This window comes from Micropterus dolomieu, linkage group LG03 (genome assembly GCF_021292245.1).
Source record: "Micropterus dolomieu isolate WLL.071019.BEF.003 ecotype Adirondacks linkage group LG03, ASM2129224v1, whole genome shotgun sequence".
NCBI classification, from domain to species: Eukaryota; Metazoa; Chordata; class Actinopteri; order Centrarchiformes; family Centrarchidae; genus Micropterus; species Micropterus dolomieu.
The window spans coordinates 25,944,080-25,971,968 of NC_060152.1; the positions used below are offsets into that span (position 1 = coordinate 25,944,080).

Below are 27,889 nucleotides of genomic sequence, written 5' to 3' on the forward strand. Positions count from 1 at the left end.
ATATTCTATTTGACTAATATTGCAAAACACAATGTGTAAATGAAAGATATTACAGGGCTTAAAATATTGGTAATCACTGTAACTAAAGCTGAAAGTGTCCACTGTCTATGTCAGAGACTCAGTGCTGTTCTGACTTCCTAGACTATGGATTCAAAATGGCCTTGGCCTGGTGTGTTTCTGATTTCCTGCACCGTCTGGTGAAGGTAGCAGCTTTGCATGCTGGGGTCACACCTGTAACGTATTTCACACTGGGTTATATTTTGAGTGGCCACCTGGATGAGGAAATAACATGTTCACAGTGCATGAACACTACAGCCATCCCTGCAAGGTAGGAACAGGTGTTTATTTTAGACTACATACAGAACATTAATACAACATGGGCTGCTTCAACATACAGTGCAGAGTCTTACTCCTTAAGAAATGGGGTTAACTTAAAAAAGTGAAATCCTGTGAGACTCATTACCTACTGGGGCTTTAAAAGTTATAATGAAGTCTTATTTTTATATGACAATGATAATATTTGGGTTTTATGTGGAAATGATCTGCCATGCGACTAAACTTCCTATCATATGTTTACTATTGTAAGTGTGTTTAGTGTTTGCTGTATATCGTGTATTCTTATATTATTGTAAATTTTTGGTCAGGACTCCCTCGAACACGAGAGGGTACATCTCAAGGGGTTTTTATCCCGGAAATAAATTTCATTAATATGTTGTGCTGCTTTGTTTCTTGTAGCCAAATCTGAATTAAATACAAAAAAAATGAAAAAAATATGTCAAAGGGCATTCCACAATACATTCACTATAAGTGATTTTTTTACTTGCAGTGGGGGAAAGTAATGGCATTTTCTAGTCCAACTCCTGGTTAGCTGGACTAATTTTTTTTTTATTATGTGCAGCTTCTGGGCATGTGAATGAAAAGATTGATTGTGTGAATGCCGTTTCTGTCAGCCACAAACAGGCAATGAAATACCAAGCACACCTGGAGCAGCACTCACTTTTGACACGCACATACCAATGTAAGCCCCTATTACAAAAACAATGAAGTCTATCATAAAACATTTATGGTAGATAAAGTGCCAAAGAGAGTGGTAAGAGCAAGCACATTATGGCAGCAGGTCTGAAATAATTTCAGAGGTGGCACACAAGATTAAGAAACACTAAGGCATATTTTCTGGGTGAAATTACAGAGGCTGCCGTTTCTCATTTTTAATCAGCATATTTGTGCAATATTACCACTGATGCATAATTATTAGTTCATTTTCAGATTTTTCTATTCTAAATTAGGTTTGGCAAATGAACGACTGCTGAAACCTCACATTAATGATAAAAAGAATACCTTTGTATTGCGTAGAATTTCCAAAACCATGAGAGCAGTAAAGTTGCTAACTGTTTATTCATGAAGGCATTGTATACCTTACTTATAGTGCAATATGAATCATCTTACAAAAATAAAGAACATAAACTCTATTGAAAATGATTAAAGTCCTACAGTTTTATGTTTTTAACTTAACAGTCATTTGAGTTCAAGTATGATTTATTTAATACCTAAACAATTAGCTAAATCACAGCTTACTATTGCTAACAGAGGGTGCTGCCACTTCCACCACCACCTTGCCCAGGTTCTTCCCAGCATACATGTAGTCCACGGCTCGGAAGACTGACTCCAAGCCTACAAACCTCCCCTCCTGTGCCAAATCCCCACAATCCACCTCACACACTAGCTTCCCCATGGCAAACATCTGCATCATGCTACCCAGAGCCTCCCTGTAGTCACTTAAGAAGTGGGGCAGGAAGAAACCCTGAATGCTGGCCGACTTCTGGAGCAGCTTGACCGGTAGTGTTCCCCCTCTGAAGGGTGGGATCCCTGATGCGGTCTGATACCCCGAGATGAAGCCAATCACTATCAGCCGGCCCTTCTTGGCCAAACTGTTCACTGCGAGTTCTAAGACGCTGCCTCCAACTGACTCATACACCACGTCTATGCCTTGGGGGTACTCTTTCATCAGCGTCTTGGCCAGGTCTTCAGTGGTGTAGTTGATCGGCCTGTCACAGCCGATGGATTTAAGGAAGCCGGCTTTCTCGTTGGATGAACAGGTCCCAATCACGTGACAACCGGCCTGTTTGGCAAACTGCACGGCAAACTGTCCCGTCCCTCCTGCAGCCGCTGTGACTAGGACCGTCTCACCTTTGGCCAGGTCGCCCAGACGTTTTAAGGCAATGTAGGCCGTGGCACCGCTGACCAGCAGGGCAAGGAACTCTGGCTTCACCGCGGGGACAGGCACACTTTCCTTGGCTGGTACCACCGTGTACTCGGCGAACGCACCGCTACCAAAGTAGGCCACAGTGTCCCCAATGGTGTAACGGGAGCTGGCGCTAAGGCCGAGGCCAACAACCTCACCAATACCCTCGAAACCGGCATCGAAGGGGGGCTTCACCGAGGGGTCGTAACGGCCTGCTGAGTAATTAATATCAGAGGCGTTGATACCCACAAAACTGAAATACAAACAGAGGAAAAGAAATAATTGTGGATTACAAAGTGAGAAAATAAAAATCTTACATGATAAAATTGTGAGCAAAATGCATACATATAATTCACAGTCATGCACAACAGATTTTATGTGGTCATTAGTGTGAGCACACATTTCCTGAATTCCTGTCTGAAGGTCAAGACTTCAGCTTCCTTCTCTAGACATGTCTGCACGGGGCACAAACACTCTGGTTTGTTTTGGCAATGATTCCTTTCTCTCTGGAAGAGAACAGTCCTGCACTGACAGGGAAAGGTTTGTATCACAAAACACATTGCGTGATGTCATGATTCATTGTCTTCAGAGACACCCACAACAAACTGCACTTTTAAAATCTTAGATAGTTGCTTCTTGCCTCAACACGAAAGACGGCGGTTTTCATCTTACTTTGGTAACATGTTGGAAACAAATATGTGAGAAAGGAATGTATAAATAAATCATTTACTGTCTTTTAGAGCGGCGTGCATGCTGTGCCTCATTACTGTGCATGTCACACGTGTACTTTGAGCTTGTAGATAATGCTTCTGTGGTTTATAGATGGGTCACAATAATACAACAAAGCACCTTGATTTGACTACTTTACATCTATGCAATCAGTTTCCTAACAGGGAAATACGGTGTTATCTTCAAAGGCCAAACTATTTCAATGTACATAAAAATACTAAAAATACTGAGCCACTTGAGCTTAAACAAATCAAAATAAGATATTTGTGACACTAAAGTCACAATCTGTTCAAACAAACATCTTTCTGAATCTAATAACATAGCACTCGCTAAAATGATGTTCTGTAAAATGATACCATGTACAGCAAACTTCAAAACTCAACACTTGTTACAGCAACGTTATAATACAACAACATGATAGGTGTTATTGATATGTGTGTGATGACAAATGCTACACTTTGATAAAAGTGTAGGTTCTAGGCTTGCATTTTTTGTTCATAGTAAAACCCACAATCACATTTTTGCAAATGTTTTGTTTATGAGTCCATTATTGTCAGAAAATTATTACGAGAGAATGTATAATTTTGGACCAAGCACTCAGGATGGTTCAGTTCGAAAAGCCGGTCATACATTTGTATTCATGTATGTGACTACATTTAAGTTTTATCCAAAAATGTGATGATGTGCACTCGGGAATCTTGGAACTTGAGGATTTACTGTATTTTCAAAAGATCATCAGAACATCAATGACACCTAAAATAAAGAAAAAAGTTCACTCTAAAGTTCACTAGCAGCTGATCACTGTCTTGCAAGGCAAGACACTTATGTCCTATGTTTTACACTCAGTCTGATGGACAGTATATATTTTATTGGTGGCAAATATCACAGTAAACCCTGAGGTGAATTTGTGTAAGGCTAATTTAACATTTGAAATCAGATCCTGAGTACACACAGTCTGTAATGTAGAAGTAAATCAAAATGTGGGTAAGATATTCCCTCAGGCTTGAATCAGAAATAGTAAGCAATCCTACTACTATTCAAAAAGAGCATTTCTTTAGGTTGTGCCTTGTCCACCATACACAGAGCAAATATAGTTTAACACTATTTATCTATTCATATAATGATCACTCAGTCTATGTCAGGCTAAAAGAGGCATGGAAACTGACTTCAGGTGGGTTCACTCTTCCCTAACAGTGAATACACTGCTGTGTGCTGCTGCTGTGAATGAGAGAAATGATGCTGCAGTTCCCGCGCCATGTAACACTGCATCTCCTTCTCCATCATCTCTTGATGCCAGTCTGAGCCCCCCCTCACCGCACCCCCCATGACTTTCTGTTTGCAGTTTGGTGACGTAGAAAGACAGGACACAGAGAGAGAGAGAGAGAGATGCCGAGATGGATTGATAGACAAATGCAGAGAGGGCGGAACTTGGAATTACAGTACAGCGCTTATTCCTCACGTATTTTGCCATCTTGTGATGATGATGATGATGATCGCAGGTGCTGGACATGGGTAAATCGAGGTAAGCGGATCCCTTTATACAACTTCTCATTATTAATGTGATAGATCGACAACAATAATGGTCCACAAATAGACTCATAACACGCTTTGGATCACCTATTGCTATTCCGAACGCGCAGAAGGAAAACAGTAGTAGGATCTGTTTGTGGCCACCTTTCAAAAACAGCAACTTACCGATTCCTGACGAGCAAGTCCGCGTCTCCGGGTGTCGGGACCGCAACGGTCTGCATAGAAACGGCCTCTTTGAAATTAGGACTAAGCTTGTTTACCACCAGCTTTTTGATACTGCTAGGTATGGAAGAACCTTGAAAATCCATGAAGTGCGCTGAGTAGGACATATCTATGATGAAGCGCCGTGCAGACGGATGAACTCCTGAAAGTGCGTCGGTGCCTCTGCGCCCCCCGCCGATAACCGAGATCGCTCTCCTGCTGTTTCTCGCCAATAGTAGGCTGGACATGGCTCCGAAATGTGACAAAGTTCACGGACAACTTGGCGTACGTCTGTGGTAGCAACAAGCCCGAGTGCTGCTATTAGCCTGCGCTATAGGCTTTCCCCTTGCACATGCACAGCACACAGGCCAGGCCGGGCAAAACGCCCTTTAAAACTAAAATAAAAGCCGCAATGCTTTGTAACATTACTCAGTTACTTCATCAAAAACAACAAGCACGGACTCGAGTATTTAGGATCAAAACGTTGCACTGGTGCAGCCCTGCAAGTAGCACAGCAGAGCCCCAGACTTGTCGTCGGAGTCCCTCCCCTTCCCGGACACAACACTTCCTAGTAAGGTGAAACAAATCAATCCTCATCTCCTTACAAATCCTCAACCGTTTTCCTCCCACGAAAACAACACCAGCCCGGTCGGATCTTTTTCAAGCATCTAGAAATACATAATATAACCACCCAGCGTGTTGTGCAATCGCGCACCCATTTAATTCTCATTTTTATTTGAAGGGGGCAGCTGCCGAAACATGTTTGTGCCACATGTAGCCTACACCTGTAACCAAAGCGCGTGCCAGCGATCCGTGAAAGTGTGTTGTTCGCATTCCATTCTGCTTGCACGTTTCACGTAGCGGTTCATCTATTGTCATCTAACATCGGTAATTTTCTGGAAGCGTCCATTCCATTCAAAAATCATCAAGCAACATATTGGACCGTTGAACCCTCGTCCCACCCACAGTGGGAGCCGAACCTCTAACTTGTACTATTTCAGTGCCACGCTTTCATAAGCTAAACATGACATCTAAGTTGTAGGAACCGCATAGGCTACTTGAGTAGTAGTAGTTGTGGTTTGCGATACATGTTTGTATAAGTTTGGTTTTAGTTGATCTCCCGTTAAAGATTCCTTTCTTTTGTCGGAGGTTTGGGCTCTTTTTAAGCAAAGAGAGGAGAGAGAGAGGGGGGAAAACAAGACAATTAAAAAGATTGACAGGTAGGCTCCTCTGTCAGGGGTGACGCTTGTGGAGAGGGGAGGAGTAAAAATGTAGCAGGAAAAGCCACTCGATGCGTCTGTCTATCAGTTGAGACTGTCTGAAACAGCTTCTGGATCCACCGCGTTTCCATTTTTTCTTTTTTGGTGAGACCTCGGATCGGTCCCTGGAGTTTTTCCCCCCTCTTTGTGCTTTTAAAAGAGACACTAAATTTTAGTCTATGTCGACCTGATCTGTTCTTGGCGAAGCTTGGATGCGCCTGCGTCTTGTTTGTTTCCCCCCTCTCTCAAGTGATATCCTCTCCACCGCATCAACCACCCCTCCAAAAAAACCCGACTCTGTCCAAGATGCGATGAGATGAGCGGTGGAAATTATTTCCACGACTCTTAAAACGTAAGTAAGAGAGAAAGCCTGGCCGTCTCGTTTATTTATTTTTTCTTCAATGGGAGAGAAAGAGGGAAGGAGGGGAGGGAGGAAAAAGTCTCCGCCGGACTGGTGAGGCTGGATCCAGGCTGAGGTGGCGTGGTTGTGACGGGACTGACATTAACCCATCTAATGCCTGTCTATCTATTTTCTCCTCTCCCTTTCTCTCTTTCAGGTCTCCGGCAAAAGCAGAAAAGGAAACACAAGGATACACTACTTATCAGAGCTGTGCGGTGCGCTCACACGGGACGTATTTGTTTGGTTACAGCCAGAGTTTATTTATTTTTTAGTGTTGGTGTGCGTAAAAGGCGCAACAAAGTATCGTCCCCCTCCAAACATCTCTGGAGATTAAGGGGATTTTTTTCCCAGGGGGAGTGAACTGAAAACTTGGGTTTCAAGGTGCTTTCTAGCTGCTGCTCCGTCTGTTTTTTTTATTTACCCTGCCATAAGAGACATGAAGGAAGATGATCTTTGAAGGACATGAAGGTGTCAGGAGCTGGCCGAATCCCTTCGTAAAAATTGAGCTTACTGTCGAAGCCGATCCAGCTTTCAAGTCCACAAAAGAGCAGCCCATTTAAAGAGACGACATTTTCACCTCCGAGATCAAACCCCTTCCCCCGAAAAACGGGATGATTTTTCCAAACTGATAGACTTGATTTGTTTTTAATTCCTGCATGAGAAGCACCGTGGAAAGTGAGGGTCACTATGCCGAGGAGAAAGCAGCAAGAGCCGCGGCGATCAGCAGGTATAACCCGCCTCTCCATACCGACCATTTCCCATCCCAGTAGCCAACTAGTTTTTTATTTACAAGTGTTAAATGAAAATATGTCCTCCCACATCACATTCTTTAGCTGTACAGCATGCTGAGCTTTATTTTACAACTCTGTTCAAATTATGTTTGTTGTCTTATTAACAGAGCGCGCAACTCAATCCCTGACCCACCGTTGTGTTTTAAATGTGTTTAATTGCGCAAATGGCGCACATATCTGCGCAGTGCCACTGAGATTTTTTTTTTTAAAACCCTCCTTTGCCAGGAAAGTTCTCTTAAGAATGGTGAGATAAACTAAATGGCATGTTATGGGGGATAAAAGGGAGCTTTTGAGGTTCAAGAGTGAGTAATGATGAATAATTGACTGGGAAAGAAGAGGAGAAAACTGGTGAGAGCCGTTTTTTCCCTTTCTTTCTATTTTATTAGAGGATTGCCATCCTTGATTTGATGCGTGATTGATCGCCTGTCATGTGGCAGTCTTTGATCTATTCATCCCTGATAAACATCAATAAATCCTTCCATGAAGACAGGCATGCCTCTGGTAGGTTTAGCCACTCACACTCACACACACCACCCTCCTGTTGTCTCAATCAGGAACCGAAAAAGCTAAAAAAAGAAAAAAGTTGTGAATTATGGTGGAAAATCACCTCATTTTATTTTAAGGGAAGGTACTAAAAGCAGATGAAAGGGCGGTGTGTATGTTCAGTAGATCACAGGGAAACTCACCCAAAACACTCCTTTTTTTAATCAGATGTTTGATTCCCCTCGTATGCCTTTTCTTCATAGAGATAAATGTCGAGGTCTTTTGCGCGTTCCCATCCAAATTCACCCCACATTCACTGTAAGAATCAGTCCAGTAATGAAATCAATATCCACTGCTAGTGGGGAGTATTATATTTGCAATGTGACCAACTGATAAAACCAGGTCTTGGCAGAGGATCGACAAGGTTGACTTCTAGTGGTTTGGATTTGGACTCCCCCTTTTTCCTCTCGTCTCCCTGCAGCCTTTAAACAAATGTAAATGAGTGACAGGGGTTTCTACCTCTGTGCTAATGAGGCCGAGCCTTTGAAGTTAGGCATTAACAACTGGAGTGAACAAAAGACAGTTACAGAATTTTAAAGAGATTTTGAAATATGAGGTGCAAAGCGGGTCGAACAGGAGGGCCAGCTGACGAAGACTTTGAACTCAGCAGGTTTTATCATTTTAAGCAGGGAGCTGGTGATCATGGCGGCAGCGGCGGTGGTGGTGGTGAGGAGGAGGAGGAGGATGAGAAGGAGTGTAGGATGGAGAACATTCAACCGGTGCTTGCTGTCGACTTCTTTCTTTCTCTCTTGTCTTTCTAGCAAAGCACTTTTCACATGATTTCTGGCCCACACTGAGAGAGAAAGGATTCAGATTTAGATATGGAGCCTCACTGGACTTTTCCGAGTGTGTGTTGTGTGTGTGTGTTTCTGAGTTTTGGTTGTTGCTTCGGCGAAATAGCCCTCCGAAAAAGGTCAGCCATGGTGGGAGAAGAGTGACTCCCGTTAGGTTTCTGCATGTAGATGGAGGCATAAAAACATAACATTGCTGTGACCCCTTCCTCCCCTCCCTTCTCTCACCACACACACACACACACAAACACACACACACACACTGAGTCACAGACACCATTGATCCATTACACTGTCCACTGAGTGCCATGCGCATCATGGGTTGTAATGGTCAATCACAGCTTGGCAGACGGGATGCTTTCCATTCTTCCATGAACATGACAGAGATAACGCCCTCCACTCCACTCTCCCAGTAGCAACAAATAACTAACACACACACTAGGCTAGCCTGATACTCCACTGGGAGCTGGTACTGACCTGTGACTTCCTTTCTGTGCTGCTGCTCAGAGAGAGAAATTGTTCATGGTGGGACTGTGCATGGCAGTCAGACAATTAAAACAACAGCAGCAGACTTGTCTTGACAGGTTTCTTTTTTTTTCTCACCTGGTAGCTGTTTTTGGAGAATATTATTTGTTATTTATATTTATTTTAGTGTTTCAAGGCCAAGTCCACCATGAAATATTCCATGACACCAGAAATGGCAAATGTCATAATTGTGGATTTCTTTTGATCAGTTGTTTTTTACAGTTTATGTTTTGCTATAATGTAGGCAACGTTCATGGTCTTTTAGCAACAACTTAATTTTTGTATTCTGTGTTCTCCCCCTAAATTTAAAAAAATCTTTGTAAATATTACATTTACATATAGACAATTCTCATTTTTACACGTAATTGATTTTTTTAATCAAACAATAATTTTCAACATTTTCTCAAGTATTAATTTGAAGCTTGTGTGTGTGTGTGGTGTGAAGATCCACAGAAAATGGCCATGACACAAGTTTATTTATTTATTTTTTTTACAGATTATACATTATCTTTTTACAGTTTTTATTTAAAATTCTTGTTAAGAAATTGCATAAAATAATAAAGATGGAAGCAAAGAAACCTTACAAAGTGTGTAAATAAATAAATAAATAAAATGCACTCTCCAGTGTGCGTTGTTGCACTTGTAGCCTCACCTCATCACTAAACGACGTGATTTCATGGTGACGAGGACAGGAGGGAAGGCAGGAACAATTAAAAGACAGAATGAAGTGACACCGTCTTTCATCCGAGGCAGGCTTAGATAGTGTTTCAGGAGGAAGATGAGGAGGAAGAGCAGATAAGATAGTCACTCTTATTTCTGTGGAGCACGATGGTTAATTATAAGAAAGGCAGTGTGTGCGTGTGTGTGTGTGCGTGCGCGTGCGTGCGTATAGGTGTGTGTATGGGGGGGGCAAGGTTGTTTCCCGTTGGCTTCATTAGAGAGAGCCCTAATTATCTGTGGAGCTGATGGATTTGTGACAGGCCCTAACGATTAATGCTGACAAATTCGGTAAGGTGTCAAGTCCGCAGCTGCCTTGATGTAATCAAGTTGATATTATACAGTCCCCATAGCCCCTAGTGCAGCACCAACTCAATTTGCCTGTGCAGGTGACAAATGGACTTTGCTACCTGACTAATCACGTCAGGAGACAATGCCAGTTAATGACCTCAGTAAGCCCCCGCAACCCCCGCCCCCACCCCCACCACTATTATAACCTTGTAATAAGCAAGCCAGACCAGCCACAGCACATTGCAACCTCTACCTCTGTTTTACAATCTTATTCCTTTGTTTTTTGTGTCAAGGTAGCCGTGCGTTTTCTTAAAGGTTTCTCCCCTGTCTTTGGCTGGAATGTGAGGGTGGAGATGTTTCAACTGTTGCGAGAGATTTATTTATTTTTATATTAATGACACGGCTAAGGCCTGTTCTAACCACTTGATGAATCAGCACTCCAAAGTAATCCCAGGAACCATTTTTTAAATTACAGACGTTCGGTTGAAGTTTTTACACTTTTGCATGTGTTGCAGCCCTGCTACTAAATCACCACCACATCATAACACGTACTTTGGCTGAACGTCCTCCCAACTCGGTGCTGTAGCCGCCTCACTGAAGGCCTCCAGTTTATTCCGAGCTGGAGAATCACAGTGCCCAGGGATTAATGATTTTGCATGCCCGGGGTAGCTAAGATTACACAGCGACCTTTGTGCTCTTACTTGACGATGCTGTTATGTGATATTCTCCCCCTCAAAATAATCAGCATACTGAGATTTATGTGCCCCCCTACCCTTTTGTCTATACCATCGTCCTGAGGAGTGCAGGAGTGTGTATCCTCTAGGTGTGTGTGTTTTTTTTCACTTTTAATGTTGCTGGATTTGAATACCACCCTCCTGCTTGAGAATTAGAACAGTCTTGTTTTGATGAAATGTTGATTTTCAGCAAAGGAACTAGTGTCTTTGGCCTGAAAGTTGGAGCAGCTTATAACTTCCGATGGCTTAAAGGCTCCACAGCTTCTGAGAAATGAGAAGTTTATGTTAGAATTCAATGAAAAAAAAGTATGTGTATGTTTGTGTGGGTGTGAGAGAGAGAGAGGGGGAGAGAGACAGAGGCGAAGAGAGTGTGTGTGTGTGTGTGTGTGTGTGTGTGTGTGTTTGTAGCTTAGCACTGACCGGTGTTAGTTTTCCTGGAATGAATAACTTGAACGAGTGTAACGGTAACCACACCATGTTAGTCATCCTCTTTAGCAGGGCCTGCCTTCAGATCCCTTCTCCGTTCCCCCACAGGAGCACAAAAACAACCTCCAACAGCAGCTCCACATATTTCTCCCTTCTGTTCACTATTCCCAATCAAAACGAGGGATATCAGACACAGCAGGAACACATATCGATCCACAGCAGCCAGTTTTGTTTTCCCACCTTCAGTTGTGCAGTATGTTTCCTGGACTTTCCCTTTAGCGTGCGTGTTTGGCGGTCGGACTCGGCTAGAGGTTACGCTAATTGGAGCGGTGGTGTCGTTAGCAGGTGGCATCGATCGGCCTCGTCGATAGCCACTTTTGCTCCTGCGCCACCCTCCGAAACTATTAGTTAAATTTACATCTGGGATTTGAGGCAGTCAAAGGTCAAACATGCTCAGCTCGCTCCTCTAATGCCTCGAGTCACCACGAGTGCCCCTGTGCTTGTGTGTTTGTGTGTGTGTGTGTGTGTGGTAGTTACATGCACTAGTTAGGTTTATTATCCTTGTAAATGCAATTCTTTTGCACAAGAACTACACAATTAAAAATCTAACATTCCCATTTACAAAACTGTTTCAAGATCAACATGAAATGGATTTTTTTTTGTATTGATTATCAGTGAAAACTTAATAATCAAACGGAAGGTATTAGCAAGGTTTACGCAGCATGTGTTAAGCTTTTCCTGTTCACATAGATAAGGATATATTTCACACCATAGCAGTAATACCCCTCCTTGTCTCTTTTTCTTTCTGATTCTTTCCGGGGCATTCGCAACAAAAGCTGCCCTCAGGGCACGCTGCTACCATCACTAGCAATGTGTTGCCCTCGCTGCACTTTATCCACACACACACATCAACCATCAACCATCAACCATAAACACAGACAGACTGACAGACACACACACACACACACACACACACACACACACACACACCTACACCTAATGCTTAAGTGCAGCCAGCATGTCTCTGTGGGAGGTCATAATGGAGGTGGCTTAGTATGATGGGAAATCATATCATTAAAGCAACCAGATGTGCTTTGTTGCCTGCCTTGCAGCACATAAAAACAGCAGCAAGTCATGGGATCCAAAAAAGAAAAAAAAAAAGTCTGAGAAAATCAAGTCTGAAACAGATAGAAAGCAGCCCTCTGGGACTGGGCTGACAAGCAGTCTTACTCCTGACTGCCATAGAAAAACAATTTCCCTCCCAAATAAAGAATTTTTGTTGTCATTTTTCAATGTTGCAGCAGCATAACAAACTCCCTTTTTTAAACATCAGATTCAGATTGGATTCAAATCTGTTGCTGTTATCAGCTCTTCATTAAGTGTGCTAATTACTATGTAATATTTGTGTTGTGCTGAGTAATTACATTTTGTTAAGGCCCCACACTGGTGATGTCTTGGCTTTTGAGCTCATTGATGAAAATTGTTCATATGTTGTGGTGAATTTTTGTTGTTTTTTTATCTCTGGGACATAATTTGAGACATGAGGAAGATAAGAGGGGAAGCGTTCAAGAGAAGTAGTCGTGCAACATTTAAGGCGCAAAAAATTGACATCTCAAATTTTCTTAAGTAAAGTGTTACATTTGCCGAGGGTAAATTTGCTCTCTTGATCAGTGCAGTGCCTCCTCGCGAGGCTATGGGAAAGTCTGCTAGAGCTAAATTTAACATGTTACTTCTATCAATAAAAGATGAGCAATTACAGAATATTTTGTCTAATAAGTATTTGAATTCCTCAGCGCAGGAAAAAAAAAACATGTAGCTTACCCACTCATTACATCAGTTAGCAGGGGGAGTGAGAGGCAGCTCTTTGATGCCAACAAACAAACAAGACAAACGAGATGGGCCCACTATAGAAGAGCAAAAGCCCTATCCAGGGACACCCAACCCCTGCGCACTCCTCCCTCTCTTCCGTCTTTTCTTCCCCTATGCCTCTCTACCCCTCTCTCTCTCTTTCCGTCTCTTACACATACCTCTCATCTCTCCTCTCGTTTCTCGGCACTCCCTCTCCCTTTATTTCTCGCTCTTTTCCCCTCTCCACCATGTTTCTCATCTCACATCCCCCTCTCTTCTGGATAAATACTCGTTCTTTGCCACTCAAAAGCAAAGAGAAAAGAGAGAGAAGTGCCAGTAGTGGTGGGCGGGGTGGGGGTGAATGAAAAATGTTTTTTTCTTTTTTAAACTGTGCTCCTTCCCCTCCTCGTCTGTCAGTTGTACCTCATCAGACAAAGTTAGGTGGAGATCGTCGGGGAAATGAAAAGCTCAAAGGGAAACAAATAACGGAGGAAGTGTAAGAGTTTAACTGTGCATTCTTGATTTTTTTGGGAGCTTCTTTTAACCAAATACTTTATCATCGCAACATGGTTTGAATGCAAAGAGCAATGTAACAAAACAGGTCTGTTTTGCCATTGTTTGTACTCTCATTCCAATAATGAAATGGAATCAAGAGAGATGGGAGAAATGCATGTTAGATACCAGCAGTGGACACCAATATTAAGTCCAACAGCAGCATCAAGGAAGGTGGTGTTACTAGTTGGGGGTCAACGTGGGTGGATGGATGGCAAGGTGTGTGTGTGTGTGTGTGTGTGGGGGGGGGATGGTGTTGGAGGGTGGGAGGGCAGCTTTTAGGAAGGGTATTAGAGCTGACAGATGAACGGGACGATGGACAAATTCTCTCGCAACAGCTGTGACTGCCGCTATTATCCTGACAGGTGTCAATTAAGAATTACTGCCCGGCCGGCCGAATGCCCCTACTGACTCACACACGTCCCTCCATCGCTACAACACCCCGCTCCAACCCTCCCTCCCCCTTGTCCAGCTGTCGGGGGATGAGCGAAATAACACTTTACCCTTGTCAGTGTTGTCACAGGCCCTGCAGCCCCGGTTCTCTTCCCCCTTTGAAACAGCAGCCAGCGGCAGATGCACGCTGATCAATAGCCCGGCGTATTAGTGATCATGGTGATGTGTCTGTAGGTGGACGGGTGTCCAGTTTTGTCCATTTGTAGCTGTACAAAGGGTGAGCTACTGTTTGAATCTCGCTTCGCTATCAGGTAACTGAACATTCCCAGAAAGAGGCAATGATATAGACATCAAAAAGTGGTGATTTAACTTACTGTTACTGCCTTTTCTATAACCCTCAGTTATAAAGATTTAAATCAGGCTGCAATACGGTCCTTAACTCCATTCTACGGGTTAAATAGCCCTTCCATTTCATCCCTGGTCTGTGTTTGTGTGTATCTGTCTGGGTGCGTTTGTACAGCGCGTGTGTGGTGTACACCTTTTGCAAAGCAGCGGCTGCAGACTAACCTAGAGTCTGGTTCCCTTGATCCTCTGCTACTCACCCTGTTAGCTAATACAGAGCCGCTTTTATTCCACATTGTAAAGTAGGGAGTTGAGGTCAATGAGTGAGAAAATGGAACAGTTGCCATTGCCCATCTCGAAGGCTCCCTTCCAGTAAACCCTCTGGCAGACAAACACATTTTGGGGTCGGCAGGCTTCTGGCTTTACAGCGACAAAAAAGTAAAATAAGCATGTGTGTTCTCCATTTGCCATATTTTCAAAATTTTTAGGGGTTTAAATCAGTGCAGTGGCATGCAGTTTAATTTCCCTTTAATTATTAAAGTGTAAAATCATGTGTATGAGACTAGGACTCATTTGGCAAAAGTGGTGACAGTGTGTGTGTGAGCAATAAAGATGGAGACAAGTTTAGTGTTACATACCTTTATTTCTAATTATATACCAAATAATTGACCCTTACATGCACATATGTTCTATGAATTTTAAAGTTATTATATGCTTGTGTACCAGGCTGTTGACACAGTGTGTAGTTATTACTTGACTTCTGAAAGAAATGCGGTTTTCAGTGCCGGCACAGAATAAACATGAGAAGCTTCAATCGGTATAAGGAGGAAGCAAAAACAGCAACGTGAGGAAGCAACATGAGAGTGAGCGCAGAAGGCTCCCCAGGAATACATAGATGGATTTGCATGTTCACTTGGGAGTTACAGTTTTGGATTTCCTCCCTAGAAATCATTTGCCACAGAAAATAACCGAGGAAGATAATATCAGTGTTATTTCGCTACTCCTGCTTTATTTGCATATCTCTTGTTTTAAATAAGGCAACCCCTCGGAGTGAAATTCAGTTTGTTTTTCAGAGCTTCATTCTGCATCACCTTTTTTTTTAATGCCTCAACCTCTCTCCCTGTCTTTTTATTTAATTCTTTCTCCAGGCCTACCTCCTCTCTTCTGTCTCATACTGGCACTAGACTGCTCCCAGCGATTATCAAACCTGAGAATATTTTCCATCCGCATGCAAATCACCCACTATGCTCTCTTATCATTCCTACTTGCCCCCCCCCCCCAGCCACCCCAAACGGTTGTGTGTAATCAAAGTAAACGGCAGCTAAAGCTAAAAGGGAAATGCTCTTTGTGGAGATGGATGGAGAGATTAAATATTAACCGGATGCGGCTGACTTAAGGCAAGTGTTTTACATAGCTGCTCCCACCGCGGATGCCGCGCATTGATCCCCTCGCCCTGGCGCCTTTACTTGTTTGGCTGCCTGCCGTTAATTTTTCACCATCATCTTACTGGCCAGGCCTTTCGAACGGAGAGGGAGAGGGAGGCCAATGAATGGCCCCACCCCCTCCCCCTGTGCTTTTAACAGGGGCAGGTGAGATGGATGATAGCAATTTGAAATTTTGTTTGTGCGTGTGATCATGGAGATTGTTTTTGGTATTACCATGGTGTAACAATTCCCGTGATTAATTGAGGCGAATGCTCGGCTTGGATTGGAGGAACTGGGGGAAATGGGAGGTTGCGGGTTCTCCACCTTCCTCCGCTCTTGACTTGTGAATGTGGTGTTTATCGGCTGACCTTGGAGTCCCAACACTGCTGCCTTCTTACACACACATGCAACAACACACACCCAGGATCCTGCTTCCACACACTGCCCCTCTTGTCACATCACTTCCTTCATTTCCTCATGCCTCCCTCTTCCTTTCCTCCAGCTGTGATTAAAAGAGAAAATCAAACCGCTAAAACCAAACTTTGGGTAAAAAGGAGACTAAACAAAAACAAAATGGCTACAGTGGCTACACTCTTCATGTAGATGGACATTAGGGGCAGGAATGCTCCTCCAGTGGCAGTGGCGCTGTGTGTTTTCAATGTGTTTGTTGTCTTTGTGTGTGTATAGCAATATCCTGTGGGTCACAGAGGCAGCTTGTTAACAGGGGGGCTCATACCAGTGGTGGGTCAACCCCCTCCTCTAACCACACACACACACACACACACACACACACACACACACAGTTGTTGCACTGGTGCTGTTGACGGCGTTGTGAAGGCCTTCTGGCATTTATAAATGCAGTGTCGGTCCTGCGGCAGAGCTCTACCCTGCAGTCGTCAGACATGGCCACCGCTCATCACTCAGCCCTAATGATGACCCCCCCCCAGGCCAGAGTGCATATCTGAAGGGGTCGTAGGCAGGTCAAGAACCCTAGGTGGCCGCAGTCCAGGGCGATTGCCGCACTTCTTATGCCTGTTTTTGTTTGATCTCTTTCTCTCCCTGGCATAGTTTCTCTCTTCCTCAGCTGATTTTAGGTTCAAACAGATACAGCCCTTTTACAGCGGATATCAGTGTTTCGGTGCTGGAAGGTGCAGATAGCTGATATTTATAATTCTGCATGGTATTAATTTGAATAATTTTCATGCCACCAAAAATTCCAAATGTTTTCTGTATCTAACAGAATTACATGATACTAAAATGTTCTAAGCCAATAAGCCAATAATAATAGCAATGATAATAATAACACTAAAAATATTGTTGCCTTGTTTAATCCAATCAAAAATACTGCATTACTGTTAAATGCAGTTAAAAGAGCTTATACCTTAGACAACAGTGTACATTTCTCAATAAACATATCATATAAAACCTATGGGTCATCTTTTAATAAAAATAAAATAAAATAAACAAATGTATTAATACGGCTGACCGTGCTCTTTCTTTTCTTCCTTTGTCTCTTGGATCCTCACCAACTTCTCCTTCCTTTTCAAGCAGTTTTCTTTTTTTTCCTCTTCTGCCTGTGTCTTTCTGTGTCTCTCGCTCTTTTGCTCTCCTTTAGTCAAAGTAGCCCTGGTCCCCATAGCAACACATAGTGAACTCTTACTCATTAGTGTATGCAGGCTGAAATCCTGTTCCTCATTCCTGTGATTTTATACCGATACATCCATCACCTCATCACCATTTTACCGGACCGGACTGAGTAATCACCGGTGATCATATTTTGACATTTGCTTGATTCTAAATCAATGTGTTTGTCTTGTAGTGTTTGGTGAAGTGTGTGTGTGTGTGTGTGTGTGTGTGTGTGTGTGTGTGTGTGTGTGTGTGCGTGTGTTTGTGTGTGAGATTGCATGAAGATTGAGAGGCGACACTGGGAAACGTCTCTCGGTCACGCCTGACTCACGCTCGGCTTTTTTTCGGGGGGGTTCTCCAGAGCGCTGATAACAGGTCAGCTGTTGAGAGAGAAACTTGGGAGGAAGGGTGTAAAGAGAGAGAGAGAGAGAGGGAGTGGGAAGAGTGAGGAAGTGAAAGAACCAGGATATGATTAGAGAGAGCCAGTAAGAAAGTGTGCGTGCAGAGGGGAAAAAAAGAGAAAGAGAGAGATTGGTCTTCTTTATGCTGGCTCACCCATTGCGTGGGCGGCGCATAGAGTGGAGAGGTCAATGGGATGCCGTGATAGGCTAATCTGCTAGGAAGGGAGGGTTAGGGCAGGCCTTGCGGGAGCAGCTTATTGGCTAGATTCATTTGCCCTGTGAAATAAAATCTCATTGCATCTTTGTTTTCATTTTTTTCCTCACTGTTTGAAGATTGATAGTGCGGGTATTTGCTCTGAAATCTCTTTTCGAGTGTGAATATTTATCTGCCTGCATCTATACTGCATGTGCCTGCGTGTGTGTGTGTGTGTGTGTGGCATACTTTTCTTAGTTCATCCCAGTTCCTCTGGGAGTGTATGTGTGTGCATGCGCAATGTGTGCTCGTCCTCCAGTCAGACACATGGATGACAGATGACCCAGTGGGAGACACCAGCCATCCTGCCCAACCGGAATCTTGCCCCCCCCTCTCCACCTGCCCCACTATCCCCCCTTTGCCTACTAAAAAGTGCAGAGTTTGTTTACTTCCTCGGCTTTTAGCTATAAATCCTGGATCCACCACCGATGCGGCGTTGCCCCCTTTTCCTCGGGTTACGGCTTTGTACACGATCATAATAGCTGCGTCATCGCGATTGTGTGTGTGCGTGGAGAACAAACCAGCTGCAACCTGGCTGCATGCATGCCTGTCTGGGAGGGGGGGTTACTGGACCAGAGGAAACCTAAATCCTCATATAAAAAGGCCATGTACTCAGCCTGGGCTGATGGAGGGGGGGAGGGGGGGGGGAGAAACAGGGGAGAGAGAGAAGGGAAAAAAGTTGATTTCCTTTTTCAGCAGAGCCATACATCACAGGGCCTCCCAGCTGCAGTGTCACAAGCTGACAGAATGACATGTGTCATTTATCAAAGGGGCCAGGCGGGGGCCTTGGGAAACGTGCACCACAAAGCCTGAGAGAGTTCATTCCAACGCTCAACCCTCCCTCCTTCCCTTCCTCCCTCCCTCCCTCCCTCATCTCTGCTCCTTCAGCCCGCCCCCGCCGTTCACTCTCCTCCTCCACCGCCAGCTCCACCCTCCCCACTCACTTTGCCTGGTGCCAAAAAAGGGCCCTGTAATGTTTTCTGTCTTCCCTGTACTCACAGTGTATGTGTGTGTGTGTACACAGGTGTGTGTGAGTGAGTACAGGCACTAGCTGTACCTTAAAGCCAAAGTCAGTTCAACTTTGAAGAAAATCTGAAAGAAAAAAATCACATTAAGACAGCATTCAAAACCCTTCAAGCTAACCGTTCAACAACACACACAATTTTTTTATACAGTCATTCATAATATTATCACCCAGTGATGATAGCAATAATACTGTAGTCCTAAAGTTTTGGTACAGAAAGATATATAATGCAGCAGCTTTAACTTGCCACATGGATTAGTAAATTGACATTATTGTGTTTTGTTATGCTCCTCCAGGGCAAAAGGTTGCTTGCTGATCAGATTAAGATGGTCTTTATCTTTCTGATTGTTATTATTATAGCCTTATTAGAGCATAGCTGTTAGCACCCTCCCCACATCATTCTTTACTTGCTTTTCTGTCATTTTTATTCGTTTTATCTCCTTGTGGCCTGCAAACATTTATATGCACACACACACACACACACACACACACACACACACACACACACTACATACCTGCTACTGAAGAGTTGTTTGACAGAGAGATTACAGCTTTCCCGGCTGGTCGGGCCCTAGTCGGAGGTCTGGAGGTCACGGTGCTGAACGCTCGGGGCCCGTTTAAGAACGCTTTATGTTGCAGAACAGCTTGTACATAGGAGCGCCTGTCGTAACCGATGTGTCAGTTACAATAGCAAGCTGTGTCAGTCCAGTGATGGCATGCCTATCTACAACTTTTTTTGTTAACGTCTTACCTCACCGCATGCACTCCATTTCCAGCTTCCTCTCATCCATCATCGGCTCACCTTTCATCCCAACCCCTCATCCACCCCCCATCATCAGCCCCTGCTAAGGTTAACTCCATCCCAGCCACTTGCAGAATCAATAAACTATCTGCCCTGGGTGCCCATCCCTTCTTCCACCACGGCCAGATTAGACTTTTAAGAGAGGCCAGAGCTTGAACACTGTAATGCCTCTTTACCTGTGTTAAGTTGCAGTAAAGAAGGCCTTGTGCCATGTTTGTCCACCAGTGAGCAATGTCTTATTTTGAAGAACTTTTCTTTTGAGCAAGTGCGACCAAATTAGTGAGAAATGAGAATAAAGCAAGTTCAATAAAAACAAATTTATTTGATAACTATATCTATAGAGATCCTATATTTCAAGACCAATGTTGCCATTTAGCATCCAGTTGTGTGTCTTTTTAATTTTAAGTTAAGACAGCCAGGTTTTGGTTGGGATCCAGTTGTAGTTGCAAACACATTTCCATATGTTAGGACTGCTAGAAATATATGTAGTAGAACAGTTTTCTCAAGGCATGCTTGGGATGTCAAATACATACAATTTTGATACATCTCGCAGGCACGCATCTTTGAAAACTGTGCCCGCTCGCTTACTTTTGCTTTCTAATACTAGTCTAAACAGAGTATATTTCTACCTCTAGCAGTCGGTGCAGAATCCAGCCAGGTCCGGGCAGATCAGACAGCCTGAAGAGCAGCTGAAAAACTTTGGGTGAAATTCTCTGTTTAATAATTAAAAATCTGACTCAGGGCAGCACGAGGTGGTGAGCAGACAGAGAGAGAGAGAGAGTGTGAGTGAGGGGGAAAAAGAGAAAGAAAGGAGAAGTTGTGGGGGAGCCCTCCTGACGGTATTATGTTTCCTTGCTTTGTCTGCGGGGGTGAAAAGATGTGGTACATCATTAAGAAGAATATTCAGTGGCGGTGTCACTGAGGGGTGACCCTTCCAACAGGTCACTGATAGTTCACGCTTTAAATCCCCCAGCTCACTAAATACTTTGCCGCTCCCCTGTCTTGGACACACAGCTGTAGGTGTGAGTTCAGGGCTGAGCGTTTCAGTCACAGTGGCCATTTTGATTTTTTTGTTTTCCTTTTTTCTTGTCAGGGTCTTCAGCAGTATTATTTTCATTGATTATAACTTGCGGCCACGTTCAGCTAAAGCACAATAAAACAAATCATATTTACACAGTTCTGCAGCGTATTTCGGCGCCTACAACAGCTTAGCTCACGTTGATGCTAAATGTACATGTGTATTTAACAGCTTCATTGTTTATAAGGAGATTGAGAATGAGAGAAGTGGCATTGAGATGCAGAAAAAACGGGCACTATCCTTGTAACACGATTGCGTCAATGAATGCCCTCTATCTCGTCTCCTGTCTCCTATTCAGCTTCTCTCTTCTTTGTCTTTTCACCTCCTTCCTCTCCGTCTGTATGTGAGTGTGTGTGTCAGGGAGGTGGGGGACTGGGCAGACAGCATCTTTTCATTTGTCTTCATAAGCCTCATTTATTTTTCCAGCCAGATGTGAGCTGACAGACATCACTCAGTGCCCCCCCCCACATCCCCACTCCCCTTCTTCCTTCCATCAGCACCCTTCCTTCCACCTTTCCATACAACCACCCTCCCGCTAGGAGGTCAGGCGAGCACCCACCCCCCCACGAATCCCCTACTCCCTCAACCCCCACCATCAGCATTATAGAAGATGGATGTGTCTTTAAAACAGAGATTGATTGTGGATATCAGAGTTATGGCGCCATTCATCACGGCCGATATTATTCAGACGAGCAGGATTGAACAAGGAGGTGGGACTCCTGAGCCTATGGGTGGGTTCTGGGAAGAAGGGGGGACAGCGTAGAGGAAGTTTAATAGATTGTAAATGAGAGTGTGTCACTTTGTGTGTGTGTGTGTGTGCTTTTTGCTCATGTACTTACCTTCAGAAGACGGCCTCACTAGGGAATTCTGGCATGTGTTTGTGTCTGACTGTTTCTCGTCTTTATTCTCGCCTGTGTGTGTGTGTGTGTGTGTGTGTATGTGTGTGTGCCTGTGTGAGTGTGTGTCTAGCTGTCTGCATTGATCTCCAGTGATGTGATCCTCCTTCAGAGTCTGTTCTCATCGGACTCTGATTTACGGCTTCATTAGGGTCCTTGCCCTACCTCCCCTTCTTTTTGTCTCCCTCCTTTTGCCAGGTCACTGTTGGAGACACACACTCACACACAGACAACACACGATGTAGAGGGAAATCTGCAACCAAAGGACTTTTCATCCCAACACTTTGTATAGTTTGTTTCTGTTCTGTTTATCATCTTTATGAATAATCTCTTATTATTCATCAAGGCTCAGCACCTCATTGTGCCCTGAGAGTTGAAGTGCTGTGGCGGTTTTGGAGGTGCTTCCCTACCCCCAGGCAGCCCCACTCGGGCTGAAAAGAGCCCTCATTGTGTGTGTCGTCTTTTATGGCGCTGTCTGAAAGAGAGGGATGCACTCCAGTCGGCATTCAAATGCACGTGGTAAAGCAGCCAGCAGAGCAGGACAAACACCACAGGTTGTAAACGCTTTGAAAAGGAGAGTGTGTATGAGAGTGTGTAAGGGTGTGTGTGCATGAGGATGTGTAAATATGAATGCGAGTGAGTGTGCGCAGGCTCTTGACTGAAAGGTTTTCAGTCTCTTTACCTCTACTTTTTCTCCCCTGATACAGTTTGCCACTTACTTTACTCATTTTTTCTTTCTGCCTACCTGTCGTCTGTAGTTGCCTGAAACGACTTTCTTCTTCCTCCACTAAGAAAAGAACCTCAAAGTTTTTGCTTCTCATGTTTTTAAAACCTGCCCCACCATTATCAGGACTCAAGTCATGCAGAAATGTGAAAAATAAGAAGGTAATCACACTTTGTGCTGGTGCTTTTGTCGTCAGTCCGTGATGGAAATGGGTCTAAATATGAGATTAGAACCTGCCGGTGACTGATGCTATTAGGCAGATATGCCATAGACTTTACTATCTCCCATGAAGGATTAGCGCAAATTATACTGGGAGACAGGCTTGATTTCTCCTCTGCCTGGCTGGATGTGGGCATTTGAGGCACTCTAAGTTGACAGCGTCTGTCTCTGCTTAGTTCTCCGAGACAGGTTGTGTGACAGCTGATGCCAGGCGAGGGCTTAAAAAGTGTGTATGTGTGGGTGTCTATTTGTGTGTCGGACGACGTTTGGTCTGTGTGTGCGCGAGTGTGTCATTGTGTGTGTGCGTGTGTGGAGAGTTATAAACTGACAGGCGAGTGTGTTTGAATGTGATTGCGCGTCAATGACGTTTTTTTTTTTCTTCAGAAAACAGGTTCTCTTTGAGTAGGGTGACAATTGGGAAAGGCTAATTTTAAGCTTGGTGGCTTCCTCTTTAATTCTACACACTCTTATCTAGCATTATTTTAAATAATTAAACTGTCTGTAAGACTGTCCAGGTGAAGCTGTTTTTGTAGCTATAAATAAGTAAGAAAGCTGGTCAGACGTCTGACCAGGTGCTGGATTTATAGGAAATTGCTGATAAAAACACAACCTAGATAACAGGACACATGAATTTCTCTTCGTATCCAAACCCTCACTTTGCCTCAGAAAGGTCTGTCATGACAGCAAGCCGATGGCATCCATCATGTAGTGCGTAATCTCAAGTTGTTTGAACTATGGTGTTGATTTAACTGGAAGAAGGTGGTCGAGCGGTTTGTTCACCTCGCAGGAATGTTGGGAACATGCAAATGCTCCAATGTTTTAGCCCCGCTGTCTCCTCTCTGCCTGCTGATTTAGGAGGGTGACATGTCCTTTAATGTTGGGTAATAAACTGGAGGGGTGGATTTATAGGCTCAAACCTTGTTTTCCCCCTACTGTCTCTGTCCGCTGGCTCCTATGACGACTATACGTGCTCCACCCTCATTGCATTTAAGGTGTTTTCAAAGCTACAAAGCCATATGTAACACAGAAATCCGACAGAGAGAAAGTTTCTCAGTACATTGGAAATTAGTTTGGATCAAAAATAATGTGATCCAAAGGAATCCTGCCATGAATTACAGGTTAAGGACTAACCTCAGAACAAAGATATTCCCTGCTCTGAAATTCTGACCGATAAAGGAAATAAATTTTTGTCGATAAACTTTACTTGACATTTTTTTACTTGCAGAGCAACATTTCACCCTCACTCACAACCGAAGTGTGTGATGGCAGCCAATCTTTTGATTCAGCTCATCCTTTCTTCTCCCCATCCTCTGATTTCTGCTCTGGTTTCCACTCATCATCCTCCCCTCTGCTCTTTCCTCCTCCTTAGTTTGAGAGGTATGATGCAAAGCGGTACTTCGCTATGTCAGCGGAATTGAAACAGGTCAAAGTGTAGCATGGCTCGGATAGGTGGAGCATCAGACTGATGCATGCTGTATGTTTCCTTCTTGTTGGATTTTGGCCAGACATGGCTGCCCACCTCTGATATGATGTAGTTAAGATTTCTGCCTGACTACAGCAGGTGAATACAACTGTGTCAGTAATATTTTTATTTCAGGTGGCTGACCAGAAAAATGCACCTCAGTGTGGTGTGGGAGGATTTACTCACCAACCTAAGTGTGTAAATCCTGCAATGAAAACTGCATTCCCTGCCTTGTAGAGCTGCTAAATCTAAAATAATGTCATTAGTTTGGCTTTCATGAGACCTTTGGAATTGTATGACTGTTAAAATGCTGTTTGAGAAGCTTTTCTAATCTGTACATCTGAGGGGAAAACACATCTTGATAGCATGATAGAAATCATATGGGTATCAGTATCTGTGTTTTAAAACCTCATATCAGTTTCCTCTACACAGGATGCTCCAAATCAGTCTCATCCTCTCCTCGACACAGTTTGACTGATCAGTACGAGGCCTAGTTTGCTGCTGCCAGCATGGGACTCGATGTTCGTTTCTCTATTTATTTCCACAGCTGATGCGTTTTTCCCCATATAAAGACAGTCTATGTCCGACCGTGTCACCGTGTGATGGATTGCATAGCCCTCTTCTCTCAGGAAGAGGAACAGGGGATGGTGGAAAGAAGGAAGGAAAGAAGGAGTGAAAGAATGAGTGAGAGAGGGAAGAAGTGGAGTGGTGTGGTGCAGCAGTGAAGGACATGGCAGCTTAGCGCTGGCCAAAAAGACTGTGCTGAACACCTGCTCCTGTCTCCAACGCCCCTTCAACCTCCTCATTACCTGTCAATCTATCACAAGGCAGCCGGATCAAATGTCTGCAGCAGCCAGGACTCGCACAGGGAGGGAGGGAAGGGAAGAGGGAGGGGGAGAAAGAAGGGAAAGAGGGACAGATTGCACGTCTGAGAGAGCAGAAAATGAAGGGAAAGTAAATGGAACAGCTGCATGTGCATATCGAAGATCTGTTGATAATTTGGAGTAAACTTCAGAGTGTCCAGAGTGCAATTATTTAAAACTTCTGGAGGTAGTTTGTCATGTTGCTAAATTTAGAATGCATGGAATACAGATTGCACGCCAGCGGGCTATGACTTTATGCAAATCTGTGGAGGGTTAAACGATTATGGACTAAGTAAAAAAAAGTCATATTCAGGGGAACTTTCAGGAGCAGTTCATTGTTTAATTAAATTAGTATTACGCTGACCAAAAATCTTATTATGTTAGGCATCAGTTTTGTGCTTTTTTCAGTATACTATGCCCCCTGCTCTACACTGTACTGTTTGCACCCACCGTACAGCACCGCTTGGCCTTTGATTGGCGCCTCTGTGTAGAAGAGGTGAATCTGTGACAGACAAATGCCTCCGTAGGGAGGCGGGGCCTGTGGTTTCCGATTACAGCAACAATGCTCCCAATGTGTGTCTGTGAGTGTGTTTGAGTGTTGTACACATGGAAAAGTGTACACGCACATTTGTAAATATGTAGTTGTGTTCATGCATATATACAGGCTTATTTTGTGTTCTAGAGTGATCTATGAATATTTGTATATAACTGTGTGTGCATGTTGATACATGAGAGTCTGCATTTGTACAGTGTGTATGTGTGTGCTTTAAAAGCCAGATGAATTTGAGCTCATCAAGGTGCATTAGTGCACACATGACCAGTCCCAGCCCTCTATTTCTGATCCCTTTCAGCCCCTTCTCTCTCTCTCTCCTTCTTTCTCAGTCTTTCTCAAGCTCTCTCACCCCTCTCTGTCCTCTAGTGTGTGAGCTGTGGTGATTTACGGTAATTATCCATCGTTGGGTCATCTATCAGGCTGGCCGTTGCTAGGAGATGGAAGCAGCTGCTGCTGGCTGTTGTCTTGTCAGGGACCGTGCATGCGTGCGTTTGTACATACTTGTGTATGTTTGTGTGGGTTTCCTGGGATTTGGTTGAGGGTGCTTGCATGTGTTTATGTCTATGTGCCTGTGTGTGTATTTATTGGCTGTGTGTGTGTGTGTGTGTGTGTGTGTGTGTGTGTGTGTGTGTGTGTGTTCAGGTGAAGTGGTCCATCCTGATGTGGGGATTTAAAAGCGCAGGTGCTGTAGAAGACACAAGGAAGCGAAGGAGTCGATGGATGGAGGGAAGGATTAAAAGAGGGAGGAAGACTTGGGTGAGGGGTGGGGTCAGAGGTTGAAGGAGGCCAGGTGGAATTTGAGTATGTGTGTGTTTGGGGGAGGGGAGGGGGGTAACTTAAAAGGTACAGGTGTGTGTGTGATAGACAGAGGAGCTGTATGATAAATTTATCCAGGCAGATGGAAGTTGGAAGAAGTCGGGCCTTGGGGACTACTTTTAGTGGCTGTGAAAATTGCAAGATTGAGTGTGTGTGTATGTGCGGACAGGGGGTGAGGGAGTCTATTTTCTATTGGCAGGTGATTGTCCCGCAGATGGGTGCTGGTTCAGATCCCTGCTGAGGGGCCTATTTTTCTTCATTTTTCCGTTGTAATCCTCTGTAACCCATTGTGTCGCAGCCGTTTCAGGTTTCATGATCTACGCACGCCATTCTCACACAAGCACACACAGGAATACACACACACACACACACACACACACACATGGAAAGGTCAACCATTATAGTCTCAACACTGTATTCAGTGAACAAATGAGAGGGGGGTTTTAAAGAAAGTGCAGGACATTATCATCACAGGTAACTCAGAGAGGAAGATTGCTGAAAGTGTTTACTGCCAATGTGGAATAATGCTTGGAGCCAAAGCTGAGAACACACTATAATAGTAATTACACTATACAAGCAATCATGATGATTATTATGTTAACATAAGAAGTTGTGTAAAATAAGGGAAAATAAAGATATGTGATGAACTAAATAGCTAAATTTGCAAGCAATAAATAAGAGAATTCACTACTGTTTACCACCAGAATTGATAATAATAATAATACAAATTATAATGATACCAAAGAGCTAATTCACAAATGAATTAAATTAAATACAACTAAGACTTAAACTGTTTAGAATGTGAACAGCCTAAAAAGGCTGCTGATGGAACTGTCGTAGTTTCACTGAAGTTTTATTTGCCTAACCCGTTGGCAGATCTGTAAACGACAACTGGATATAAGCCACACGTCGATATGAGCCGAGGTAACTGTAAATACAACCTCCACTCTCGGCTCTCCATACTGGCCTAATTAGCGCCAGTTAGCATTTGTCATTGCGTTTAGGGGTGAAGATTAGGAACACCTCTCAATTAATCTGCAATCAGCCTGTTTGTTAATTAGCTAACCTGTTCTAAGTGGCCTTCAGGGCTCTTGTGTAATTAGCTAAGCTGCTAGGAAGCAGGTATGTGTGTTAACATTGACCTAAAGCATACACACACAATAGACACACACACACACACACACACACACACACACACAAGCACACACACACAAGCACATATATACTGGATAAGATGTCTCCAATCATGGTCAAAAGGGACAAGAACCCCTGGCCAATGAATTACATACAAAAACAAACCTCTTGTGCCTTCTGTTTATTCAGGATAAACAAATGCTTAAACACACGTGTATGCACATACTTCCTAACATACTTTATTAGTTGTCACAAGCGTGCCTTGCTCATCCAAACATCCATGTTTGCACATCGTCATGC

General features: G+C 43.8%; 2 protein-coding genes across 2 annotated transcripts in view; one reads left to right on the plus strand and one right to left on the minus strand.

Annotated features, from left to right (window-relative positions):
* Window positions 1–322: 322 nt before the first annotated feature.
* LOC123968013 (prostaglandin reductase 3-like) lies at window positions 323–5,270 on the minus strand. Its single transcript, XM_046044477.1, has 2 exons — window positions 4,667–5,270; window positions 323–2,495 (listed from the first exon to the last, which is right to left on the minus strand). Exons 1-2 carry the CDS (start codon window positions 4,948–4,950, stop codon window positions 1,565–1,567), a joined length of 1,215 nt encoding a protein of 404 aa, XP_045900433.1. The 5' UTR covers window positions 4,951–5,270; the 3' UTR covers window positions 323–1,564.
* Window positions 5,271–5,325: 55 nt separating this feature from the next.
* LOC123968011 (teashirt homolog 1-like) overlaps window positions 5,326–27,889 on the plus strand; it is a 34,472-nt gene continuing 11,908 nt past the window's right edge. Inside the window, exons 1-2 of the mRNA XM_046044467.1 lie at window positions 5,326–6,313; window positions 6,519–7,088. Coding sequence (XP_045900423.1) covers window positions 7,049–7,088 — 40 coding nt within the window. The 5' untranslated portion in view covers window positions 5,326–6,313; window positions 6,519–7,048. The remainder of the gene's footprint in view (window positions 6,314–6,518; window positions 7,089–27,889) is intronic.

Bases quoted from the DNA above. Each gene is read 5' to 3' on its own strand.
- LOC123968013 (XM_046044477.1), bottom strand. From the start codon at position 4,950: ATGTCCAGCCTACTATTGGCGAGAAACAGCAGGAGAGCGATCTCGGTT. The intron at 2,496-4,666 runs GTAAGTTGCTGT...TTTGTATTTCAG, and splicing joins GACTTGCTCGTCAGGAATCG to TTTTGTGGGTATCAACGCCT.